A 23877-nucleotide genomic window follows, 5' to 3' on the forward strand; every position below is an offset into this window, starting at 1 on the left:
ATCTTCCGGAGACGAACACGTTTTTGGGATAGGTTTTTGTGTCGGCGCTGCGTGTGGTGAGTTCCCGCGGAGGATGCGGCGGCGGCGGTTAGGAGCGGCGGCGTTAGCGGCGTTAGCTAGCGGATTATTGTGCCGTGACTTTTCAATGATGGAGGTCCGGGGGCTATAGCTAACGTTAGCCTACTGACATTATTAAACTTGTGCGTGTTCGTGTTGAAGTTTTCTTTCTGGGTTTGTGTTAGATTTTATCCGTCTTTGTGTCTTTGTTCGTTGTTTATTTGCTTTGTCCGTTGGCGTGCCTCCTCAGGTCCAGATCCGTTTGAAGCACCCACACCCATGATGCAGGCTGGCTATTCTCATCTAAACTTATTTTACCACTGATAAACACACTAATATGAGACCTCTGCCTTTTGTTTTGTTTTGTTTTATTGTACAGACACAAACGGACTCATTCAGACCTGTGTTTGGGTTTTTGTTCCTAATCCGTGGCATCTCTTACAGCGGGTGGGATGCACACTTTAGCACGCCAACTTTGAGCTAAGGCTAACATGCTAACATATCCTCTGCAGTACTTTGAAGGGCTTACATTGATTTTCCTTAAAATCAGAATAAATATCCAATTTGTCTTGCAGATAAGACGCGTATCTCAAGGTCTTATTCAGGACCACAGCTGTAACAAAGACCAAACATCACCCATTACTCTGGTTTATGTGGAAATATTCACTGGAAAAACGTTGTTGTTGATATTGGACAAACACAGCTGCCAAACGGTGACAAGGCAGACAGCAGCCGCTCTTATCCCCCATCCCATGACCTGACCCACATTTGTGCCTAACCACAGGCTGATTTAAAGCCCCTATATCACTCAAAAGTGACCCTTGTGAGCTTTAAGCTATGTTATAATGCTATTACCTCCTCGAAAACATACTCGGCATTCTGTTTTCATTCATTCACACATGTTTGAGTAATCCTGTGTTATTAGTCTGTACATCTCCAAAGCTCAAAATGCTCTGTTTCACCTTGTGATGTTAACAACTCCTTTTACCTTTAGTTCAGTAGAGATTGGGAATCCCAGAGCTAAAATGATCCAAATTATTCTAGTGAAGGAGTATGGAGTTTAAAAACACAGTAGAGCACTTCCCGTATTGCCACGTGATGACATCACAAGGTTGAACTGAGTGTTTTCAGTTTGAGAGAAGAACTCTCCCTAAATATGCAGGGTTTCTGTGTTAAACATGTGTGAATGAAACAAAACGCAACTCCAGGTCTGTTTGTGACGAGGAAACAACATTAGACCAGAGAATAGTGTAATATGGGCCCTTTAAAGATGTGGGAGTTGTAGGTTAAATAGCCAGGGACACTGTATTTGGGAAGGAGAGAACCATTCAGCTTGATACATGTTTTATAAAGTTACAGAACCAAACCAATATGGCTATGCTATGTGTGTTTATGTGTGATTATGATGCTTTTGCACATACTAGGGAAAAAGATGTGAGATATTGATGGCTCCTGTTAAAATGATATGGCCTTTCAAGGAGAACAAGATTACGAAATGGAGTAATACAATTAAGGATGCACCAATCCAGCCTTTTCAATTCTGATACTATAGCTATAGTAACAAAAACAGCTTTTATATCCTTTTAAAACAAAAATAAAATAAGACCAAGCTGATCCAAATGTGTTAAAGTAACTTGTTTATCTCTCAAGTTCCTTCAGAACAAGTTTGTATATATTTTTTTTTTATTTATATATTTATTTGACAGGGACAATGCAATCTGACATAGTTACAACATGAACATTGCAGCTGATGTGATGCATATAGAGTTTGTAGCAAAAGCTAATTCTCAACTCCCGTCCCTGGTTGAGCTTCTCCACAATTCACCAATATGCAAAATATGACATAAATAAGAGTTGAAACATTAGGAGACTTTCTGGCTTGACCACAACCAGGAAATGGTCTCATTTTGCTAAATCAAATGATCAAGCAAAATTATTATTTTTTTTGTTTGTCCCAAAATACAGTGAATTTGGTGTTGTCCACCCACATGTTTAGCCGAAGGAAACATGTGGGTGGGTTCAAATTGAATAAATGGAGTTTGTGGATCAGCTGTTTACTTTTTTTAAATTTTTTTATTTGGTATCCGGTTGTGATGATTATTAAATTATAATAGATTGTGTCAATAAGAGTTATAATCTTCAGGATTGCAGTGTCTGTTCAGAGTTTATTAAAGGGCCCATATTACACAGTTTTCTGATCTGTTATAATGTTGTTTCCTCATCACAAACCTACCCGTTGTGTTTTGTTTCATTCACACATGTTTAAACACACAAACCCTCCAGTTCTTCTCTCAAGCTGAAAACACTCTGTTCCACCTTGTGATGTCATTAAGTGGTAATACAGGATGCACTCCATTGTATTTTTAACTCCATACATCTTCACTAGAATCATTTTTGGATAATTTCATCACTGGAATTGAACATCGCAACTGAATTAAAAGGAGCTGTTAACTTGAAAACTACAAGTTCATGACATCACAAGGTGGAACATAGCATTTTGAGCTTTGGAGATGTGGACAGACTAATAAAGTGTTACTCAAACATGTATGAATGAAACAAACACAGCTCCAGGTACAGTTTTGAGGAGGGAACAGCTTTAGAACATGGATTAAAGCTCACAAGAGTCAGTTTTGCGTAATATAGGAGCTTTAATCAAAACGATTGTAAAACACAGCTGATACATTGTGTTTCCAGGTGGGATCTGGTGTAGTGGCTGTGTGTCCCAGCTGTAATGTCACAGAGAAGTGGGCAAGAAGACCCGGAGCGGTACCTGTTTGTGGACCGGGCCGTGGTCTACAACCCGAGTGCTCAGGCGGACTGGACGGCCAAGAGGCTGGTGTGGATCCCTTCAGAGAGACATGGGTTCGAAGCAGCCAGCGTCCGGGAGGAGAGGGGAGATGAGGTGGTGGTGGAGTTGGTGGAAAATGGGAAGAAGGCCATTGTGAACAAGGATGATGTTCAGAAGATGAATCCTCCCAAGTTCAGTAAAGTGGAGGACATGGCAGAGCTGACGTGTTTGAACGAGGCATCGGTGCTGCACAACCTCAAAGACCGATACTACTCTGGACTCATCTATGTAAGTCTCCAAATACACAATTTATTACAGGTATTATAAGCAGTGTTTCCTTTTAAATCAGGAGCATTCTGACAACTGGACTGTTCAGATCTTTAACCATGTTCTAGTAGTTTCTTCTCATTGAGCCTCTGAAGTTGTTTTTGGAGTGATCTTTAATCGCTTATTATGACATACACACTTCACTCTCCAGTTTTATTTTCTTTATATAGAAAAACAATCCGCTACTTGCTAGTGTGATGTGCAGCTCTCTACAGGGGGTGCCGACAGCATGTGGCGCTTTGCTGTGATGTTTATGGCGACATCAGCTCCTATAGTTTTCGAACCCTGTTGTTGTGTCATAAGAAGCAAAATGTGTCCCAAGAACAGCCCAGACTGATCATGGGGGGGGGGGGGGGGACATGATGATGTCCTTGATATGAGCTTTGTGCATCACTGCTTCATTCAACAGTTCATTATTTTCTTTTTAAATACTAGAAACGCACTTTTTCAGTTCTGATACCTGAGCAGAAACTGGAAACATTTTTCCTTTAAACTAGAATAAAATAAGACAAAACTGATTCAAATGTTTGTGTAGCTGTAATGTAGTAATTACTGTAATGACCGAACAACTTTGTTTAAATAAAAATTCCGAGAGTTACAGTATGACCTGTAAAAAGTCAGACTTTGTATTTTTTATTTTTTTTTATTTGCTAGTTATTTAGTGCTTTTTCACATGTGCTACAGTGTATTTGCATATTAAATATATATAAATATAAAAAAAAATACATCAAAAGAAAAGTTATTATTATTTATTATTATTATAAACAGAAAGTAAGTTAGTTGTAAATGGTCTTGTTACATCAGTTTATATGTACAATGGCTGGACCGATATTTGTTAGCTGATACCTGATCCAACAGTTATTTGAGTAAGGTATCAGTGCATCCCTATAGAATCCAGGAACCAGAGAAACAAAGATATTTTACTATCTCAAATGTTTCCATTAAAAGTATGTGTCATGTCTAGGGATGGGACAATAAACAGTAATACCGTTGATAAAGGGTTGGAAATAATTGTTTGTGGCACTAAAAAACTACCTTGCCCTGATAATCTCCTCTAGATCATTGTTGTTTTCATTTATAACAAAGCACAATACTTCAACAGATGTTTAAATATGAGACCTATTCATAACATTAAAATTGTAATTATTCATATCCAGAACATTTTTAAACTGTCAGCAACAATAATTATCGTGATATAATTTTTAATTTCAATTATTTTGTCCATCATCATTGTGACACCTAATTTCAATATCGTCTCATGACATATCTAGTCATGTGTTTGTTGAATCAAGGTACAGCACCGTGAGCCTCACCATGTGCTCGCCACAGACCTGAGCCTCGAGCCAAACAGCGCTCTGTCCAGTCGTGCTTCTTAACAGCAGATGGTTTTTGTTGCTGCCTTAGTACGGTAAAAACCTTGAAATGGAAAAATCAAAGTTTGCTTGTTACTTTTAGTTGTGTTGCATAAGTGTGTGCCTTCAGTGAGATGGAGCGGCCTCCTACACAAAGAACAGCCTCCTCACTCTTCAGTTTCACTCACTGTAATGAAGCTGTGTTCTGATCGTCCCCATTTACAGCTTATGAAATCATCACATCTGATCCAAAACGATACTCTAAACATGCCAAGATCAGAGGCCAAGGGGTTTTATCATGACCGATACCGATTGTTTAGAATCTGGCACTCGTGAAGATATGTTGTTTAAATCCATTTTGTATTTTTTCTTAAGTTTTCAGACAATCCTGAACTTCTCAAGCTGTGTTTGCTAAGGTTTGTGTGCATTGTGTCACCGTAGTAGCTGCTGAACATTCTGCCATAGAAAAACACATAGAACACCCCAAGCATGATGTCACCGCAGAGGGTCTTTCCCATCATCATTAAGAGGGTAAAATCTGAAATGTATTAAGTCTTCCTGAGTGTTCAACCCAGACTGTATATATAAATGGACATAGCTAACCTGCTAGCCTAACAGGAAGTGATCATGGGCGCGCTTCCAGCTCCATCGACTCTAGTTCCAATTCACTTTTCATTGAAAAACTGTGGTCCCTCTCTCTGCAACTGCTGCTGTCAGACCTGTCATTTTAGTCTTAAATGTTTGTATTAACCCGCTCTACATGAGCCTGGGGTTTTTATTTCACGATTGTGTCTGTAAATCAAGACAACGGACAAATGAGCTGCCACCTTTCCCGGAGATCACTCCCGCTGGTGTTAGCAGCAGGTTTGACAGCATTGCTAAGTTGGGCGTTCATTTTCACAGTTTTGCTCCTGATTGGCTCTTTTTGCTGTAATACTCATGGTCGGAATTCCAAATATGGAACAGCCGCTATAACTGCTAGCCTCGATGAGCTTCATTTGGAGCTGAATGGTGTGGGTGACGTCACACTCACTTAGTCCACTTCTTTACAGTTACTATGGTTCAAACATGGATTTTTAAATTGCCTTGCTGAGAATAAATATATCCTTAATAGGATTTCTCCTCAGAACAACCCCCCTGCGTTTGGCTAATGACCTCGGAGTGTTGAGTGGTTTGAGCGTGTGTGCTTGTCAGCTGCCTCTGTACACCTGACTCTGCAAGTTTTCACATCCAGCCGACAAGTCCAGCCAATACGCCGTGTGCTGACATAATCTCACATGTCCAGCTCTGACTCTTGGCTCTGAGTAGAGTTTGTAATACCACTAAGTCGAACAAGGGAAGACCAGAGTCATTTTTACTTATACAAACTTAACCGGTCCATGATGAATGTAAATGAACAATCAGACCTGTTCTACTCACTGGACTTTTCAGTTCTTTTTCCATGTTCTAGTCGTTTCCTCTCATTGAGCCTCTGATGTTGTATTTATAGATTCATGTTTGAGTAATCTTTAATCGCTTATTTTCAAGACGGCATTTTGCCGATCTACTCCTGTTTTTATCTGCACCGGTACACGCCCACTGTGACATACACGGCCACTGTAAGGTACACGCCCACTGCGTTGTACGCGTCCACCATGAAGCACACGCCCACAGTGATGCGCACGCCCACTGTGACACATACTCCCACTGTGATGCACACGCTCACTGTGACACATACTCCCACTGTGACGCACACGCTCACTGTGACATACATGCCCACTATGACGTATACACACACTGTGACACGCCCACTGTGAGGTACGCGCCCACTGTGATGTACTTTCTTCTCCAGTTTGATTTTCTTAATCAGTGATACTCGTACGATTTGTTATTTTGGTACAAATGAAAAAAAATGTGTTGCTCTAGTGTGATGTGCAGCTATCCATAGGGGGCGCCGACAGCATGCGGTGCTTTGATGTGATGACATTTACGGCGACGTCAGCTACCATTGGGCACTGCCATTTTCTAACACAGAAATCAGTGGACTTATTTCTTTTATTAAGTCGTTTTAGATGAATATTGTGATTTAAAATGTGTAAATTATAAAATAATGATCCACAGGGTTCAGAGATGAGAGCCGTAGAGACACAAGCACAAAAGGGCTGATCTAAGAATGCTAGAAAGAATCATAATTAAATATCAGTAAAGCAGTAGTAAACCATAACCATGGCGATCTAATCTGACCTAAAGGCTCAGTCCGTAGAATAATAGTCGTGATGGCGGTGCATCACAGGTCAAACGCACGTCCCTTAGTGTATTTGACTACTATATATAGACTAACTCAGGGCTATAGGTCTGATGCCTAAGCTAACTAAACTTAGCCATTTTGGTGTGTATTTTGCAATTTTGGCACATAATAGAAAATGCTACTCTTCTGTAATGTCTGTGTAATCCATCAGTCATCCAGGTCTCATCCATTAAATATGTCAACTGGACAAAAAGTTGTAGGAGTGAAGACGTTTGGCTGCTCATCCAAGTTCTGGTTACTGCTGGACCCTGCCTTATATCTATCTGAAGGAAGGCGCTAACTACACTGAAGCTAACACACCTATTGTTTACAGTTTCTAGACCTAGTCTACAAACAGAAACTGTAAGCAATAAGTGTGTTAGCTTCAGTGCATTTAGCTCCTTTCTCCCAGTTCAGCCCTAAATCTGAACCTGTGTTTTAATGAATGAGAATCTATTTGAATGGTTTGGTAATGATGGTCATGTAATCAATGCACTGACAGCCCTATAAATCATGTATAAAAACCATTGGATCAGGTCTTTTGTTGGGGCACTTGCTGTGTTTACATCAGTTTTATTATGGCATATTGATACTTTGCAGCTGATGTCATCAATTTTCCCTGAGAGTGTGAAGCTAACTAGAGGCACTACTCTGTCTGAAGCTCTGTTAGACTTCAATTGGAAGTTTGTTTACAAACAGTATGACCATAAAGAGCTGACTTAGATGGAACTATGAGTGGTTAACAAGTCCCTCTCAAATAACATTACAGTCACAAGCTAGCTAGCATTAGCCAACAGTTTTTTACTTAGTCACTTTCACCTTTTTGTTGAAAATCACACTCCTAAACAGGACTATGAATGCTCGGATCAGTCATAGGCTCCTCAAAACATGCTGTTTCAATCAATTTTTTCTTTTTTCATTGAGTTTTCAGACAATCTTAAAACGTTTCAAGCTGTGTTTGCTAATGTGTGCATTGTGTCACCATGGTAACTGCTGAACATTCTGCCTCAGAAATACATGCAGTGCCCCAGTGTGACGTCACTGCAAAGTATCAATATCTGTAAGTTTCTCTAGACATTCAGCTGCTAATTCCTGAAAGCTCAAGTGGGTTAACCCGCTCTAAATAATCTACATCGGCACGTTAAGAGTCACACTGTTCACCTCCAGCCATGGACTTAATTAAACTGAGACAGAGGAAAAAACATGACAGTGATTAGAGTTATGAAGGAGTGTACCAGCTCTCCAGTAATCCATGAAATAAGGATGGGCTAAAAACTGATACTAATTAGCCAATATTGGTATCGGTCGATAGCAAAATATATCGATATCAAGTCTCGATATTTTTGCACTGCCCCATTCTCTGAATGAGTCAAAATGGAAATAGAAAAACATGATATGACTGTATGACCACAGACTGTATAAAGAAGTGGACTAAGTGAGAGTGACATCACCCACAGCGTTTGGCTCCAGTCAAATGAAGCACATTGAGGCTAGCAGTTATAGGGGCCAAGAAATTATAGGAGTTCCATTTTTGGAATTCCGACCACGAGTATCATAGCAACCAAAGAGCCAATCCGGAGCGAGGCTGTTGAAGGCCACACTGCTGGTTTAGCAACGCTGTCAATTAAACCTGTTGCTAACACTATCGAGAGCAACGTCGGGGAAAAAGGTGCCTTATTGGTCTGTTAATAATGTTCATATCTTGATTTACAGACACAATAGTGTCTATGTATGTGACACAAACATACAACAAAATACAGTTTACAAACATGTTTGTAAACATTGATAATCGTCGCTTTAACTTAATATAAATTTGAAGATTTCTCTATGGATTTTAAACGCTAAGTATTGCTGTCTGCAAATATTGGTAATTGGCCACAGCAGCAGGCCAACTATCGTATATTAGTATCAACTGAGTCATCTAGTGCCAGTGCTGCCACCCTGCTGTGACGGAGCACTGATCTGTCTGCCTGGCCCCGTGCCCCTGCAGGGCATCGGGGCAGGGGGTGTGACCATGAGGATCTGGGATGTGAAAAACAACAACAGAAAAAACAGTGCTGTGGACTTAGTGTGACTGTGAATATAGTAAAACTTAATAATAATGTTTATGTCTGGGATCCAATCAATGGGAATAAAAAAGGATCTACAGCACAAGTAATTCAAAGTGTTTTACAGAATTAGAAAGATATTAAAATCACAATACAACAAATTAAAACATAAATAATCATCATAAAAGTAACATTAAAAGAGAAGAGGCAGAATAAAACCCTTTCAGTCATATGCACAGCTAAACAGAACAGTTTGAGCCTGGATTTAAACATTGTCAAAGTAGAGGCCTGTCTCACATCTTCAGGAAGATGTTTTAGCTGCACAAAACTCAAACACTGATTCACCTTGTTTAAACCTGGTTTAGTCCTTGTTTAGTCCTGGTTTAGCCCTGATTTAACCCTGGTTTAGGCCTGGTTTAGGCCTGGTTTAGTCCTGGTTTAGACCTGGTTTAATCCTGGTGTAGTCCCGGTTTAGACCCGGTTTAGTCCTGGTGTACCCCTGTTGTACTCCTGGTTCAGTCCTGGTTGTAGTCCTGGTTTAATTCATGTTTAGTCCTGGTTTAGTCCTGGTGTAGTCCAGGTTTAGTTCTGGTTTAGACGTGGTTTATACCTGGTTTATACCTGGTTTAGACCTGGTTTAGACCTGGTTTAGACCTGGTTTAATCCTGGTTTACTCCTGGTGTAGCCCTGGTGTAGTCCTGGTGTAGTCCTGGTTTAGGCCCGGTTTAGGCCCGGTTTAGTTTATGTATAGTCATGACTCTAGGCAGCAGCAGGAAGCCAGGACTGAAGTCCTCAGAGTGATGGTTCTTGTCGTTTTAACACGTGGGAGTCTTTTTTACAAAGACACCTGATGGACTGAGCTTCAATATTGGCTAAATATGTCTGGGTGTGTTTGTACAGGGCAGTTGTTCTCTTGGCTTTGTCTTACACAATAGACTGGTCCTGTCACTATTATTCTTGGTAAATCTCAGGTGAGTGTTTTGGCTGCTGTGTGGGGCCCTACGATACGAACCACAAACACACTAACATTATATATATATATATATATATATATATATATATATATATATATATATATATATATATATATATATATATATATATATATATATATATATAATGTGTGTGTCAAATATTTTGGAGACTTGTAACTTTTGGTTGCTGATACACGAGTAGGAAGTATGTTAATCCACTGTTCTATTGTGCTGGTGTTTGATGGGCAGACCGGGATTAGCCTTGTCCCACTTCACTCTGCATTTCACAGCCAACAAACCCCAATACAGGCCATGGATTAAAGACATCCCCCTGCTGTGTTCTCTAGTTGTTGCATTAAAATGGGGAAAATGGTGAATGCTATTTTTTTTTTTTTATTTTTTTTTTTGTAGAAGAGCTTTGAAGAATTATACCAGGGTTTCCCAACCTTTTTTGTCTCAAGTACTCCCTAAGTGTTGTCTCCATAGACTGTATATATGAATGGACATAGCTAACCTGCTATCCACCGTGTTCCAAACAGGAAGTGATTGTGGGCAGGCTTTCGGCTCCATCGACTCTGGTTCCAGTTCACTTTACATTGAAAAATTGTGTCCTCTTTCTCTGTAACTGCTGTCAGACTCGTCAATTTGGTCTTAAAATGTTCACATTAACCCTCTCTACATGATCCTGGGGTTTTTATTTCGCTATTGTTTTTGTAAATCAAGATATGAACATTAATAACAGACAATTCAGGTGCCTTCTTTCCCCGATTCCCCAGGTTTGATTGACACTGTTGAGCCTATGACAAATAGTGAATTATGGTAAAACATATTTATATATTAGAATGTACACATCATCCACACAGTTCACTGTCATTAAATAAGTCTTAAAATGAGAAACTGATGCCCCCCTCCCTGTTGTTACACATTGGTTTAGTCCATTGTTCCGGCGACATGCACGCGCGTATCAGGGCTGTACATTTGCTGTCATTTTTCACGCCAAAAATCAGCGAAAACATTTAGCTAATGCCAATAAAGCCTCGTTGTATCATTCAGAAAGTCAGTTTTCTTATTCTGCTTTGTTACTTCATGTAAAGCGTGTCACGTGTCACAGTAATGTCCAAACATGGCGAAAAGGCGAGTGGATATTAGGTCATATTTCTGTGCAAAACACAGAGTAAGTTACTAAACTTCACGGTTTGCCAAGTATGTTTTAGACTTTGAAGAGTGAATATATATAACTTAATGTCGTAGGCACGGGACCCTAAAAAGGAAGGAGGGGCAGCTGTTATAAAACTGTAACCACGCTCATGTCGGGTAAGTTTGTAAGTTTTGGTTTAGAAATTTAGGACATAATACCAGAGGGAAACAATGAATATATGCTTGCTAGGTACAATGTCTGAACTCGTAAGATGTTTCTGGACAGTCAGTGTGACCGGGCTGTTCTGAGATAAAACATCAAATGCTTCAACTGAATGAAAATCAGTGCAGATCACAACACAAGTCACAACTGTGCCTGTGCCAACAAATGCACCCACTCACATTTTTGCCACTGGGTTTTAACATCTGTGCCAAGTGCAGTGTACTTTCTTACCAGTACCAGAAGAGTTGAAGAAACTGTCTCCAGTGCGGGATTGTTACAGTGTCTCAAAGTCAAAGTGTTATGCTTAATAATATCCACATTCAGTCACAGTCTGCAGCGTCTGCGCTCTGCCAAAAAACTCCTCTTCGGTCATGGTAAAAGTGCAATTCCCAAGTAAATGTGGTATAGTATATCCATGTGGACCACGTGTGCGTAAAGACGCAGCCAAATGAGTCCACATAAAGTGCCATAATCATCCTGTTTCACTCAGGAAACCACCGAGTGAAATCTTAAAATTATCAAAACAAAAGAAAGTGCTCCGCAGCACTGTATTTGTTATTAATCGTAATCATAAGAGGAAAAAACAAAAGTGAAACTTAAGCTTGTGTATGTCCACCTGAGCCTCAGCTGTGCGGCTCTCGTTCATTTACGCTTTAGTTTTGAGTTATAACTAAACAGACATCACATAGTCTATGTGTTTTAATACAGGAATTATAGTCATAATGTGATTTAAAGCTTGAATAATGTTTTTGCTAAATATTTTCCATGAATTTACATAAAAAATGAGATGTAGTGCTTCTATTTAATCTTTAAATGGTTCTTTTTAACAATAGTTATTTTATATGTTATTGTGAATGTTTAACAAGCTTCTATTGTTCAATGTTTTCAAATTTTAATTATGGGGGGCTCCATAATCTCCTCTATTAATGGGACCCACTGGATTTTGTGTTCTGTTAAAGTATTCAAAACATATACCACTTTAATATTAGATATTTTATGTCTAAATCTAAATAAAAAATAATAATAGAAAGTCTTACATGGAGTTGTTAGTGTGTTGAATTTGTTTCCATATTGTGGTCGGAATTCCAAATATGTAACTCTGCTCCAAATTGGCCGGAGCCAAACGCTGTGGGTGACGTCACACTCCTTCTTTATACAGTTTGTCTCACACTCCCCAATTAACATTACCAGTGTTTCTTTAATACTTCTGTTTAGTAGTACAGTCCCATGTTAGTGGAAGAAAATGTTCTACAAAGAATATTGAGGGTGACAGTGGCTCAGTTGGAGTGTTTGGCCACTGATCCAAAGGTTGACGGTTCGAGACTCCGCTCTCAACATAAACATAATTGGTAGAGTGGTCAGATCCACAGACCCACTGGTTCGTGGTACGATTCCAGCTCCCCTAATCTACCTCGCCACCAGTGTGTGTGTACAGTAGTGTATGAATGTGTGTGTGAATGGGTGAGTGGTTCCTTGATGTAAAGGGCTATATAAAAATATGACCATTTGCCAATATTTCACATTCAAATACCATTCAGTGTCACCTTTTTTTAAAAATCTGAAATTATTCCAACCATCCTCCAGTAAGTTTTCACATACCCCCACGGGTCCCTGTACTCCAGGTTGGGAAACACTGATTATCCCATTACTTTATGAAATAATGTGACAGTTGTTTTCATTTTAATCTCATGTGTAAGTGCACACTAACTGCATGTCTGGTTCCTCCGCAGACGTATTCTGGCCTCTTCTGCGTGGTCATAAATCCCTACAAAAATCTGCCCATCTACTCAGAGAACATCATAGAGATGTACAGGGGCAAGAAGAGGCACGAGATGCCCCCTCACATCTACGCCATCTCAGAGTCTGCGTACAGGTGCATGCTCCAAGGTAAGTCTGCTCCTCACACTCTGCCGTGTTGTACCGGACTGTTTCCTTAATCACTACATCGACTCATTGTTCAGTATATGAAATCTGGAACTTTATGTTTTGGGGATCAGTGTTTATCATGGGCATGTTTTGGTTTTGTTGTTCTGTTATTTGACTTCTGTGCTAGCCACAGTTTGTCCATAACGAACACCATGTTCGAGCACAAAGGTGTCCATCAGTGCATGTGGCACCAGGACACACTATGTCGGAGGTCGATGATCGACTTTGTTATCGTGTCATGTGATCTCCAGCCGCGTGTCTTGGACACTCGGGTGAAGAGAGGGGCAGAGCTGTCAACCGATCATCACCTGGTGGTTGGATCCGCTGGCGAAGGAGGAAGCTGTACAGACTTGGCAGGCCCAAGCGTAGGGTCTGCTGGGAATGTCTGGCGGAGCCCATCTGGGAGAGCTTCTCCCTGATCTCAGGGGAGGCTGGGGACATGGACTCCGAGTGGGCCATGTTCTCCACCTCTATCATCTATGCGGCTGCTTGTAGCTGTGGTCATAAGGTCTGTGGTGCTTGTTGCGGCAGCAACCCCCAAACCCGGTGGTGGACATCAGAAGTAATGGATGCCAGCTGAAGAAGGAGTCCTATCAAGCCTTGTTTGCTCGTGGGACTCCTGAGACAGCTGAAAAGTACTGGTGGGCCAAGCATGCTGCAGCTTGTGCGGTCTCGGAGGCAAAAAACTCTGGGTTGGGAGAACTTTGGGGAGGCCATGGAGGAAGACTATCGGACAGCCTCAGAGAACTTCTGGCAAACCATCCGACACCTCAGGAGGGGGAAGCAGTGCTTCACCAACACTGTTTACAGTGCGGGTGGAGAGCTACTGACCTCAACTGGGACTATTGTCAGGCGGTGGAAGGAATACTTTGAGGATCTCCTCAATCCCACTGTCACGTCTTCCGAGGAGGAAGCAGAGACTGGGGACCCGGGGCGGACTCATCCATCACCCTGGCTGAAGTCACCAAGGTGGTTGGCAAGCTGGTGGCAAGGATCCGGGGGTGGACAAGATCCGTCCCGAGTGCCTCAAGTCTCTGGATGTTGTGGGCCACCAGAGGGTGGGACTCACACTGGTAAGGTCTATTCCTGGATACTGGAGAGGAGAATCTGGCCGATAGTTGAACCTTAGATTCAGGATGAGCAGTGTGGTTTTCGTCCCGGTCGTGGAACACTGGACCAGCTCTATACTCTGCATTGGGTCCTCGAGGGTACATGGGAGTTTGCCCAATCAGTCCATATGTGTTTTGTGGATGGAGAAGGCATTTGACCGGGTCCCTCGTGGTGTCCTTTGGGGGGTGCTCCAGGAGTATGGGGTCTGGGGCCCTTTGCTAAGGGCTGTCCAGTCCCTGTATGACCGGAGCAGGAGCTGTGTTCGCATTGCTGGCAGTAAGTCAGACTTGTTACCGGTGCAGGTTGGACTCTGCCAGGGCTGCCCTTTGTCACCGGTTCTGTTCATTATATTTATGGACAGAATTTCTAGGTGCAGCCAGGGACTGGAGGGGGTCCAGTTCGGGAGCCACAGGCTCTCATCTCTGCTGTTTGCAGATTATGTTGTCCTGATGGCTTTATCGAGCCAGGATCTGCAGCAGGCACTGGTGCGGTTTTCAGCCGAGAGTGAAGTGGCTGGGATGAAAATCAGCTCCTCCAAGTCCAAGGCCATGGCCCTCGACCGGAAAAAGATGGCTTGCCTTCGCCGGATGGGTGGAGAGTCCCTGCCTCAAGTGGAGGAGTTCAAGTATCTCAGGGTCTTGTTCACGAGTGAGGGAAGGATGGACAGGCGGATTGGTGCAGCGTCTGCAGTGATGTGGTTGCTTTATCGGTATGTTATGGTAAAGAAGGAGCTGAGTCAAAAGGCAAAGCTCACGATTTACCAGTCAATCTACATTCCTATCCTCACCTATGGTCATGAGCTTTGGGTAATGACCGAAAGGACAAGATCGTGGATACAAGTGGCCGAAATGGGTTTCCTCCACAGGGTGGCTGGGTGCTCTCTTCGAGATAGGGTGAGGAGCTTGGAGTAGATCCACTGCTCCAACACGTCGAGAGGAATCAGCTGAGGTGGTTTGGGCATGTCCCACCGGGAGGAGACCCCGGGGAAGACCCAGGACATGCTGGAGGGACTATGTCTCTCGGCTGGCCTGGGAATGCCTTGGGGTTCCACCAGAGGAGCTGGAGGACGTGTCTGGGGTGAGGGATGTCTGGGAGTCCCTGCTTAGACTGCTGCCTCCCGGCCCTGGATAAGAGGGGGAAAATGGATGGATGGATGTTTTCGTTGCAATATTTAGGGAGATTTTAGGCATTTTTATGTAAGATGATAAGAGCTGTAGAGGGTTGAATAAGTGTCTTCTATGGCTGATTATTGGTTCATTTTGTTATTTATTTGTTGGAGCTCAGGCCTTTTAATGATTCCATATGTATATTTTAAACTGGTTTACTTGGATTATCTTGCATTATTGTTGTATCAGTGGCATTAAGTAGTTTCAATATGATCATTTATCGCAGTACTTCTCTGTAGCAACATATCGAGCTACAAAATGTGTTACTGTTTCAGACCTAGAATTATAGCTGATGTCATTATAACGCATCTGATCCCATTTTCTAATAAAAGCAAGTGAAGGTTTACAAGATGGAGGATGAAATCGCGTCTAATTGCTCCAAAGTTATTTTTGATAGCTTCGGAGCAATTAGATCAGTGCCTCCTGGAAAGTGGTTTTCGATTTTGAAAACATAAAACTTCTGTTGTAAAGTTATTCCTGGCTTGTTAGTACCATTAATATGATTTGCATTGGTAGAGTAGTTTGTGTTCTCTCTATCCTTAAGGGTCAGATGAGGGTTACTCAGCATTTTTCTGGGACCAACTACTGTGTTGTTTTGCAGTGGTTAAAAGTATTGCTTTCCAGGGAAGTGTCTGGGGTGATGGAAGTCTGGGAGTCCCTGCTTAGACTGCTGCCCCTGCGATAAGAGAAAAAAAAAATGAATGGATGAGTTTTAGATTCAAGAAGCAGTGTCTGTTGCTAACCCTAGCACGAGCGACCTCGGGGAAAGAAGGCACCTAATTTGTCTGTTATTAATGTTCATGTCTTGATTTACAGACACAATAATGAAATAAAAACCCCAGGATCATATAGAGTGGGTTAATACGAACACCCAAATAACGAGGCTGACAGCAGTAGTTACAGTGAGAGAGGACACAGTTTTTCAATAGAAAGTGAATTGGAGCCAAAGTCAATGGAGCCGGAAGTGCGCCCAGGATCACTTCCTGTTTGGAACACGGCGGCTAGCAGGTTAGCTATGTACATTTACATATACAGTCTGGTGGACATGAGCCAAGGTCACTTGACTGCTGGGCCTGAGTGTTATCGTCATCATTATTATTATCATTATCATTAAAGAGATCGAGATGATTAAAAACACCTCTTTCAAAAGGCGTTCATGGCTCCAGCCTTATAATACATTCAAGTACGTTTATCCTTCAAAGATCGCCGCCAGCTTCCACATTTCCTTGCTCTGAGCTGTGACTGGAATCAGACCAGCGAGAGAACAGAGCCGGTGACCCCATTGTGAGCCACAAAAGCCCCTTTGTGCAGGGCTGAGGGCCTCTCATGGGGGTGGTGAGTGACACACTGGATGTCCCATCAGCCCCTGCTCTCTGTGTGTTGTACACACACAGGGACGTTTGGGGTTGATTTAGTGTCAAAATGACACCTCTTGTTTCCAGTATCCACCATGAATGCCAGTGGTGGAAGGTAAAGAAGTAAAAGTAGTAAAGTTTTGTACTTAAGTAAAATTTTCAGGTATCTGTACTTTACTTAAATACGTTTTACAGTGGATACTTTTATGTCACTACATTTGAAAGCAGTATCTGTACTTTCTACTCCACTACATTTTTGAACAGGACTGAAAAGTAAAAGCACTTTTCATATGATTTGAGGGGTTATTTTTACCATGTTTGTGGAAACATCCTGACTAAAGTTTTTGAGTTCCAGCTTCGGCTTTGAGCGAACAAAAATAAATGCATAAAATTCATGAGAAAAATGAAGAAATTGATTTGTGTGTTGTTGATTTCTGTTGAACAAAATATCTAATTTTTAATCAGTATCGCTACATTTATACTAACAAATGAACAACACTCAAAATCAGTGTGAAATGCTTTTACTGTTTAAGAAAATTTTAAACAGGTACTTAAATGCTTTTACTTAACCCTATTGTGGAGGATGTTATCATTGCCAGTAGAGCGCGGTTACGGACTTTTCATTACCGTAACTCCACAACCAATTGTGCTTCATGTAAATTCAAACGGCATCTCAAAGCAGAGGCATGGGGCTCTTTAAACATGTTACTGTCATTACAGTAATCTTCTTATGTTTTCCCTTGAAGATGACCAATCAGAGCACAGGTGCCGCAACGCTTTTCCCAGTCAGTTATTTGATGCGTCAAATGAAAAATACGGATGGATATGTAAAATAGTTGTAGTTGTGTGAAAAAATGCAGTACATTCTGATACTTCCTTTAACATGATTTTTATGGCTAAAAAGAATAAAAGTCTAGGCAAGCTATACTGGTCTATCATGTGCTCAGTCACTAAAGGGTTAAGTAGGTTTTTTCGTGTGATATGTGACTCGAGTAACTTTTACCTCTGTATCTGTACTTTTACTCAAGTAACAAAATTACTTCTTCCATCACTGGTGAGTGTGTCCCTCTACAGATTTGTGAATCACATGGCAACATTCCTTTAATGTGAGGGGGTCAGATTTTCATGATCCTCATATTTTTACTTAATTAGTTGGGATAATACCTGTTGTAAATATAAATTCTAGTTTTACACCAAGAAGCAATGTTCTGTTCCACCTTGTGATGTCATGAAGTGGCAGTTTTCAAGTTAACAGCTAATTTTACCTTTAGTTTAGTAGAGATTGGCATTTTCAGGGCTGAAATGATACAAATGATTCTAGTGAAGGTGTATGGGGTTTAAAAACACAGGGGAGCGGAGCACTTCCTGTATTACCTCTTCATGACATCACAAGGTTAAACAGTGAGCCTAAAAATGCAGGGTTTGTGTGTTAAACATGTGTGAATAAGACAAAACACAACTCCAGGTCTGTTTGTGATGAGGAAACAACATTAGAATCGGAGAATAGAGTAATATGGGCCTTTTAGACAAGATAAGATATAAGATAAGATAAGCCTTTATTAGTCCCACAGTGGGGAAATTCCAGTATTGCACCGCACAGTTAAAGAACAGAAGGAAAATGGTACATGCAATAAAACAAGATAATAGATAAAGAGTTTAAAAAATGTTAAAAAATATACTTAAAAATAAACTAAAAATAGACTCTAATATAACATCTTAAGGTGTTTTCTTATATATTTATTTGTTAAATCATAATCTCTGTGTAGAGGCCCAGTGTACTACATGGTTGCTAGGTAGCAGTTATGGAATTCCCCAGCTTGAACCAGGAAGAAAAAATTACCAAACTAGGTAATTTTTTTTTTTGTTTTTACATTTTTTTTGTTGTAAAATCTTAAATATAATGATTTAGTCATAGACTGTATATATAAATGGACTTAGCTAACCTGCTAGCCACTGAGTTCCAAATAGGAAGTGATCATGGGTGCACTTCTGGCTCCATCAACTCTGGCTCCAATTCACTTTCTATTTAAAAACTGTGTCCCCTCTCTCTGTAACTGCTGCTGTCAGACTTGTCATTTTGCTCTTAAATGTTCATATTAACCTGCTTTACACGATCCTGGGGTTTTTATTTCACAATTGTGTCTGTAAATCAAGATATGAACATTCATAACAGACAAATCAGGTGCCTTCTTTCTCCGAGGTTGCTCTCTAGCAACAGATTTGATTGATTTGATTTTTGGTCAGCTGTTAAATTTTTGAGTTGTTAATTCTTCAGAGGTCAAATGTCTTCTACAAATCTATAAATGTTGACTGCAGCACAGGGCCAACCTGGTCCCATTACAATCTGAATGAATGAGGGTGAAAAGGGGGTTTGTAGGTTGCAGATTAGTGGAGGCCAGATGCTGTTCAGGCTCTGAGCTTTACAACCTAGTTAACATCAGTGATACATGACTCTGGTTGGATTAGTATTTCTATTGTTTGGCTTTTGATGTAATATTAGCCCATAATATTCAGAACCATCCCAGTAAAATGTGGTGTTTCGCCATATCTCATCTGGTATAAACTCATTTCTGTTCACTCACTATTTGTCAGAAGAGAACACCGTATACATGTATTTATAAAATGTATATATAAGGGGCTACAACAACAGACTGACTCAATATCTCACCTGTTTGTTGAACTATGATACAGGAACTTTTAATACAAGATCTCATGATTGTCTATGGCAAAAAATTAAGCAATAGAGAGGAGACGGAGGGTTGTGGAGGAGAGAGGTAGGGGAGTGGAGAGAGGAGACAGAGCGAGTGGAGGAGGTGAGACTGAGAAAGAGGAGAGGAAGAGAGAGGAGAGAGAGTGAGAAAGCGACAGGAGAGGAGGACAGACGGGTAAGAGAAGAGGTGGAGAATCCAAGATCTCATGATTGTCTCAGTCTAAAAACTGGCCACACTAGAACTGAAATGGGGAAAATAAGCTTTTGGTTATTTGACTTTCCAAAAAATGAATCCATTTGAAGGACATGTCAAACTGGACAGAGCCACTGCAGCACTTTAATGTGGAGATAAACATTTATAATCACACCTGCTCCTGTTTTTAATGTTTCAAATGGACCTGTGCAGATGCATGGTTTGGTTAATATAATACAATAACATCCTGCCATACTTCCAGTCTGAAGAGCTGCCAGTTTGAAATTAAAACCATCTCTCTCAGGCAGTAGACTGTGAAATCACATTTACAGCGAGAGGATGTGTGGACTTCAGGAGTGAGCCATAATCACCTCTGCAGGGACATGAAGCTGGGACTGGTCCACAGATTGTATGAAGAAGTGGACTAAATGAGTGTGACGTCACCCACAGCATTCGGCTCCAGTCAAATGAAACACCTGATTTGTCTGTTATTAATGGTTTTATCTTGATTTACAGACACAATAGCGAAATAAAAATCCCAGGAACATGTAGAGCGCATTAATACGAACATTTAAGACCAAAATGGCGAGTCTGACAGCAGCAGTTATAGAGAGAGGGATGACAATTTTCTAATGTAAAGTGAATTGGAGTCGATGGAGCCAGAAGTGTGCCCATAATCACTTCCTATTTTGACCGCAGCAGCTAGCAGGTTAGCTATGTCCATTTATATATACAGTCTGGCTGGAATACTTATGACCTGCTCAGATTTCATTAAAGACTTTGTTCTTTGGATGAAACTGAACTTATTTCCAAAGAGCTGTCTAGACTCATAGAGGGGCCGTGGATCTGCCAATGCCACTGGAGTGGTGTGGTTTCAGAGCTCAGAAACTCCTACTGACAGATGCGTGGAGATGTTTGGAAACTATCTGAATATAATTTCCACTGTCTATTCCATATGTGATTGTTCTGTCTGTGTTTCTGGTGGGCACATTAACAGAAGCAGTGGTTTGTGTAGTAGGCTTTGACTTATTTTTCCAGCTTTTACATGGATGCAATTTTTGGGGGGTCAGTATTAATCGTGTGTACTTTTCCTTTGCACTACCGTGAGATGTTTTGTTATTTTTTGGCTCTATGATGAGATTTGAGCTGTAAAATGTTGAATAAATAACGTGTATGACTCATTACAGATGCAAACTAAATACTAAATATGGACTGTATATGTAAATGGACATAGCTAATCTGCTAACCACCGCATACCAAATAGCAAGTGATCTTCGCTATTTGGAATGCGCTTCAGTCTCCATCAACTCTGGCTTCAATTCACTTTCTATTGAAAAACTCTGTAACTGCTGCTGTCCTCATTTTGGTCTTAAATGTTCATATTAACCTGCTCTACATGATCCTGGGGTTTTTGTTTCACTATTATGTCTGTAAATCAATATATGAACATTAATAACAGACAAATCAGACGCCTTCTTTCCTCGAGGTTGCTCCCGCTAGCATTAGCAACAGGTTTGAATGACAGTGTTGCTAGGCGGGTGGAAGAGGCGTTTCCTTCAACAACCTTGCTCTGGATTGACTCTTTGGTTGCTATGATACTCGCGGTCAGAATTCCAAATATGGAACTCGGCTCCAAATTGGCCCTTATAACTGCTAGCCTCAATGAACTTCATTTGGAGGTGAACTCTGTGGGTGATGGTGCACTCACTTAGTCCACTTCTTTATACAGTCTGTGGTACTAAAGTATTTCAATCTGCTGTTTATCTCTTGCATCTTACAGTTTTTAACCACATTGTAGATTTAGAATAGTTTTTTGTAATTTAAATCTGCACTTGGGTTTTTGTGTCAGTGGCATGAATTACTTTGAGTATTATTGTTTATTATCTATATTTACTTAATGCATTTATTTATAAGCGCCTTTCAAAACACCCAAGGACACTGAACAAGATAAAAATTTGGTAAAAACATACAAATACAATAAAACATGACAAAAAGCTGATTGATAAAAGATGTGTGATTGGTTACCAGACATAGGACAGTCTAAACAGAGTTTTGAGTCTGGATTTGACGAGTGGAAGAGAGTCTAAGTTGCGGAGATCAGGAGGGAGAGAGTTCCAAAGCTGGGGGGCAGAGCGGCTGAAAGCCCTGTTCCCCATGGTCACGAGTCGGGCAGAGGGTACAGTGAGCTGGAGAGAGGAGGAGGAGCGGAAAGGCAGGAGCAGCAATGTGGAGGAGGTCAGATATGTATGAAGGGGCTAGGTTGTGTATTGCTTTGAAGGTGGTAATTAGTATTTTGAAGTTAATTCTCTGTTTTATGGGGAGCCAGTGCAGTTGTTGTAGGACGGGGGTGATGTGGTGGATAGTGGGGGTCCGTGTTATGACCCGGGCTGCAGAGTTCTGAAGGAGCTGTAGTTTCTGGAGGGATTTATTGGGGAGACCAAAGAGAAGAGATTTACAGTAATCAATGCGGGAAGTTACAAGGCTGTGGACTAGAATGGCTATGTGACTCGAGGGGTGAAGACGAGAGATATTGCGTAAGTGGAAATATGCAGACCGGGTGACATTATTGATGTGTGAGTGAAAGGAAAGTGTACTGTCGAGGATGACACCCAGACTCTTGACCTGAGGGGAAGGATGGACAGTTGAGTGGTTGATGTTGATTGAGAAGCTGTTAGCTACTGTTAGCTGCCTACTAGGAGGACTTCTGTTTTGGAACTGTTTAGCATGAGAAAGTTGGTGGAAAACCTTGATGTTACGGAATGAAATGCAGCGGGGGAGGGTAACTTTAGAAAGTGAGAGGTTAACATTGAAGGTGATTAACATATGGTCAGTGAATGGCATTGTATGTGAATTTCAGTCCAAAGAGGTGACACCAGAGCAGCAAACCAAGTCCAAAATATGTCCTTTACTGTGGGTTGGGAAATTAATATATTGCTGTAAACCAAAACTATCAAGGCAAGATGAAAAATCTTTGGAAAGTGCATTGTTACTATTGTTCATATGTATATTGAAGTCACCCATGATAATTGTATTTGAAGACAGAGAGGAGAGATGAGTGAGAAGCTGAGAAAAGTCGTTCAGAAAGTCCTTATTATGTTTTGGAGGGAGGTAAACAGTGACAATAATAGTAGGTGTATATCCAGGAAGTAATGAGGTGGAGCACTTGAATGAGGAGAAGGCAAGAGCAGACACTGGTTGGAGACCGGCTGAAACATCACGAGACCTCCGCCCTGGCCAGCTGTGCGGGGCTGACAGGTGTAAACAAACCCCGGCGGCGTGGAGTCCTTGAGGGGACCGAAGTCATTGGGCTGTTGCCATGTTTCCATGAGGCAGAGAAAGTCTAGCCGTTGGTCTGTGATGAGGTCCTGGATCAGCGGGCCCTTGGTCTCTTGAACACCCGCTCACTCAGCACCGACGCTGACAGTGGAGGAGCTGTGCTTAGCCGAGGAGTTAGCCGTCCTGGCTAGGCTGGCTAACACGCTGTGGTCAACTTTCCGACCGCAGCTACGAGAGGGACGTCGTGTTGTGGACCAGATGGATTTTATTGAAATCACTCACATATGCAGCAGACAGCAGAAGTCTCATGCAGATATAGGACATTAGCAGATAGCCCTATATTCACAGGTCAATCACTATCCAATTAAGTACAAAATGTTTTATCTGCCCAGCAAGCAGCGGCAGCAAAAACATTCACTCAACTGGAAGTTCCAAGGTACTTAAGCGATATATCAAACTTCAAAATGTGACAGGCCTAGTTGTAGACATGTTACCAACACTGTTTAGAGTTTATATTTGTTCAGGCAAATATGAAGTTAAACTGACCTTCAAAAAATATCATTTACCTTGTACTTTCTCTTTGAAGTAGTGAGGAATTTTGATGTTTTTAGTACAAAAAGATTTGATCTGTTGAGGATTAAATAAATGTGTACCTGTGTCATCCCTCAGTCCTATGCTGTTTAACTGTTTAATCCCTCATTCGTCTGCCATTTACCTGTGTAATATCTTAGTCGTTCAGTCGTCTACTGTGTACCTGTGTAAGCACTGAGTCGTTCAGTCGTCTGCTGTGGACCTGTGTAATCCCTCGGTCGTCTGCTGTGTACCTGTGTAATCCCTCACTCGTCTGCTGTGTACCTGTGTAATCCCTTAGTCGTTTGGTTGTCTGATGTGTACCTGTGTAATCCCTCAATCGTCTGCTGTGTACCTGTGTAATCCCTCAATTGTTTGCTGTGTACCTGTGTAATCCCT

At 41.3% G+C, this 23877-nt stretch overlaps 1 protein-coding gene across 1 annotated transcript in view; it reads left to right on the forward strand.

Annotated features, from left to right (window-relative positions):
- The window catches only part of LOC117392904 (myosin-10-like), a 79721-nt gene continuing 55844 nt past the window's right edge, over positions 1-23877 (forward strand). Inside the window, exons 1-3 of the mRNA XM_055224654.1 lie at positions 1-56; positions 2752-3133; positions 12903-13059. Coding sequence (XP_055080629.1) covers positions 2789-3133; positions 12903-13059 — 502 coding nt within the window. The 5' untranslated portion in view covers positions 1-56; positions 2752-2788. The remainder of the gene's footprint in view (positions 57-2751; positions 3134-12902; positions 13060-23877) is intronic.

Source organism: Periophthalmus magnuspinnatus, chromosome 1, assembly GCF_009829125.3.
Source record: "Periophthalmus magnuspinnatus isolate fPerMag1 chromosome 1, fPerMag1.2.pri, whole genome shotgun sequence".
In the NCBI taxonomy this organism is placed as follows: Eukaryota; Metazoa; Chordata; class Actinopteri; order Gobiiformes; family Gobiidae; genus Periophthalmus; species Periophthalmus magnuspinnatus.